Raw genomic sequence first — 3,777 nt, 5'->3', positions numbered from 1 at the left:
TGACTGACCACTATCCTTCATTTACACACAACAACTCTACTGGCACAAGTAGCCGGCATCAAATTACCATGCACTGCTGTTGCCTGCAGCCCAGCGATGCTGGTGGCGAAAATGATCATCCCAAACCGCTTCCATCAGTGCAGGTGGATGGCATGCGGCATGGAAACCACGTGGTTCTTTAAATGCCTTTACACGCACCGCGTAAAACAAGAAACATCGAGACTTTATGCATATAGAGAAAACTGAACGTGTATATGTTGTCTTGCATAGTAAGTGAAACCGTTTACATCCCACCAGACCAGTGTTGAATAACGCCCGCAGCCCTACGGAGAGCAGAGCAGTACGTTGGTTTCACCATGTGTCCTCCGGCGTGACATTTCACCATAGAGCCTGTGTAATAAAAACTATGACACAATGTGACTCGGAAACCCCGAGGCTTGACTCCTGGACCATATCATTCCCTCATTATAATCCCCCTCTTCTTATTCCCCATTTCCACAGCATCTTGTAAAAAGACCACTTGCTTATCTCGAACGGCAACCCTATACATCTGCGTTAATACATTATGCATTTGAATGGGGAACCTCCTCGCCTCATGCCGCCGAGGGTTTCAAAACAAGTAATCCGACGGAAGCAGATGTATTATTTATGTACAAAGCACTGTTTTTATTATTCAGAGATCGACATCTTCCCTGTCGAAATTATGACCGCTTTCCCCTAATTGCTTTTGACAGCTGAGACCATGCGCACGGGTGAAGGATACATTAGCGGCAGCGAATAACAACCTGGGCTCGGCTCAACACAGAACAGCACTCCGCTGGTAGGATCTAATATCATAACACAATCATACTTAGTACAAGTTTACATTGCGACACTGTTCATATTAGACACCATGCTTCAAGTTAATCACACAGGGTAATATTCTTAACAATAGCGTAACAATACATCAGTGCAGATTTAATTGCCTAGTATGAAGATTTAATTGCAATAGACTCATCTATTTGACAAGTTACTATTACATGTAGGCTATAGTACCTCTCTCTCTGAACTTGTGATGCAAGGTATTGGAGGAAAGTTGACGCCTATGTCAGTGATTCGAGCGCACTTCGGTGGCTTTGCCAAACCGCCATCAGCAATATAGCTACAGTTAACGATTGATATCGCTAACGATCGAAACTCTATAGTCACCTGCTGCCAGTTCTCCTCCAGCGAAGGCATCGCAGAGAAGTAGCCGGTGTCATGCACGAGCTGGAGTTCCTGAAAAATACCGTGATTCGCCAAAACGTCCATGATGATGCTCTGTGTGCGGAGCGCAGAAAGGAGACTGTTCCACGAAAAAAAAGAATCCGGCTGTGCCAAATCAAATGTCCAAATCCACGTTCATGCCAGTCCTATCAGGAAATATAATGCATAGAAAGAAACATAAACTGATCCGAAAGAAGGAAATATATAGTTTCACTATTTGCTGGAGACTCTAATGAACGAGTTTAGACTTGGTGAGAGACGCAAACCTGCAGAGATGATGGAGGCTCCATGTGTATCCGTAGGCTATTGCTAGGTAGTAACCTTGCTCATCCCCACTACGCTTTTCCCCAGCGCTCCGCTTCCGTAGGAACATGTTCGGGCAGGATGGTAGTAGGCTACAGGCATCGCAAGACAAACGGGGAGGAGAGTAGCGAGTGGAGGGGCGTGTACATACTGTCAATCAACTTCGTGCGTGGCTATATAAGGTAAATGGCTTTGACGATCCGCCAACGTGGAGATTTGACAGGTTAAGGTGTGTAAGAGGAGGAGATATGCAAATCATTGGACCTCAATAGGCTCTCCCTCCCTGTCACTCAAGCCATATATACGTTTGAAAGGTGAGCTATTTATCCGAGGCTAAATAGACATGGTAAGCGGCTCATCTCGGACTGTCTACTAAAATAAGTTAGAGCACAAACGTCTAGTCGTTTTCGTGGGCTCCTCGAATAGACAGGGAAACCAGGCTATATTCGGTTATAGGCCTAAACAATAACTATATACTCTACGTGTGACTAAAGTAGTAGACCAAATCATTTAGAAAGACAAACACAGACCTTGGAGTTTGCTTTGAAGGCACCAGGTCACCCATGATACAAGTCATTATTCGACATCCATCCATGTCTGAGGAAGTCCGGAAATGACGTGGAAAAAGGCCACTAGGGGTAATTGTGAGCGCTGTTACCTTTTAAGTAGGTTTCGTTTTGTTTGGGTGTTGGGGATGGAGAATGGGGGTGTAAGCATCTGCTACTGTGCAGAAAGTTGAATGTTTGAATCCAGTGATAAAAGTAATTTTTGAGACTTTTGTTTTAAGCCTGTCCCAAACCTTAACCCTTACGTTAACCATTTGGAGTTAATGACTAACCTCCCTCTAGTGTGAAAGGTTGCATGTTCGAATCCAATGATAAAGTTGTTTTTTAGATTTTTGTTTTAAGCCTCTCAAACCTTTACCCTTAATCATTCAGAGTTAGTGTCTAACCTGAACCACTTCAAAATGGTGCGTTTGGAACAACTTCAAAATGATGAAAGTCTAATTGTGACGTGAGACTGGGAGAGTTTGTTGAAGGAACCAACATTGTGCAGTACATGTAGGATATACCCTGTGTCTTTCCCATTTGGGGTCACCAATTTACACAAGGCCCATTATGTGAGGTAAACAGGATATAGTGTACATAACAGTATCCTTCAGTGCAATGATGATGTTGGAATACGCCTCAAAGTTTGTGAATGGAACATAACTCTCGTTTGACAATAGACTAACATTGCGTGTTAGGGGTGCTTGTCACTATGACCTCTTCTGAAAGAGGACGTGAAGGAAGACTCCCCATGTGAGAATTAACTCAACCTTTCACCCCCAGACCCTACATTTTCTTAAAGTCTATGTAGACAAGATTGTTGGCATCTTACTTAAAAGTCCTGCTGAGACTGAGGCTGTCCTAATATGGACACTGTAATACAAACATACAGTCATCTACTCATCCAGGGGTTTTTCTTTATTTTTACTATTTTCTACATTGTAGAATAATAGTGAAGACATCAAAACTATGAAATAACACATATGGAATCATGTAGTAACCAAAAAAAGTGTGAAAAAAAATCGAAATATATTTTTGCCACCCTTTGCCTTGATGACAGCTTTGCACTCTTGACATTCTCTCAACCAGCTTCACCTGAAATGCTTTTCCAACAGTCATGTGCTGAGCACTTGTTGGCTGCTTTTCCTTCACTCTGCTGTCCAACTCATCCCAAACCATCTCAATTGTGTGGAGGTCGGGTGATTGTGGAGGCCAGGTCATCTCATGCAGCACTCCATCACTCTCCTTCTTAGTAATATAGCCCTTACACAGCCTGGAGGTGTGTTGGGTCATTGTCCTGTTGAAAAACAAATTATAGTCCCACTAAGCGCAAACCAGATGGGATGGCGTATTGCTGCAGAATGCTGTGGTAGCCATGCTGGTTAAGTGTGCCTTGAATTCTAAATAAATCACAGACAGTGTCACCAGCAATACACCCCCACACCATCACACCTCCTCCTCCATGCTTTATGGTGGGAAATACACATGCGGAGATCATCCGTTCACCCACACCGCGTCTCACAAAGGCACCGCGTCTCACAAAGGCACGGCGGTTGGAACCAAATAATCTCAAATTTGGACTCCAGACCAAAGGACAGATTTCCACCGGTCTAATGTCCATTGCTCATGTTTCTTGGCCCAATCAAATCGTTTCTTCTTATTGGTGTCCTTTAGTAGTGGT

At 43.7% G+C, this 3,777-nt stretch overlaps 1 protein-coding gene across 1 annotated transcript in view; it reads right to left on the bottom strand.

The window, feature by feature from the left end:
• Nucleotides 1–1,651, bottom strand: part of LOC139532667 (Krueppel-like factor 7) — a 61,396-nt gene extending 59,745 nt beyond the window's left edge. The window contains exons 1-2 of the mRNA XM_071330574.1: nucleotides 1,512–1,651; nucleotides 1,189–1,391 (exon numbers count right to left, since the gene is read on the bottom strand). Coding sequence (XP_071186675.1) covers nucleotides 1,189–1,290 — 102 coding nt within the window. The 5' untranslated portion in view covers nucleotides 1,291–1,391; nucleotides 1,512–1,651. The remainder of the gene's footprint in view (nucleotides 1–1,188; nucleotides 1,392–1,511) is intronic.
• Nucleotides 1,652–3,777: the final 2,126 nt, after the last annotated feature.

Source organism: Salvelinus alpinus, chromosome 10 (genome assembly GCF_045679555.1).
Source record: "Salvelinus alpinus chromosome 10, SLU_Salpinus.1, whole genome shotgun sequence".
Classification (NCBI taxonomy): Eukaryota; Metazoa; Chordata; class Actinopteri; order Salmoniformes; family Salmonidae; genus Salvelinus; species Salvelinus alpinus.
This window is presented reverse-complemented; position numbering and strand designations above follow the sequence as displayed.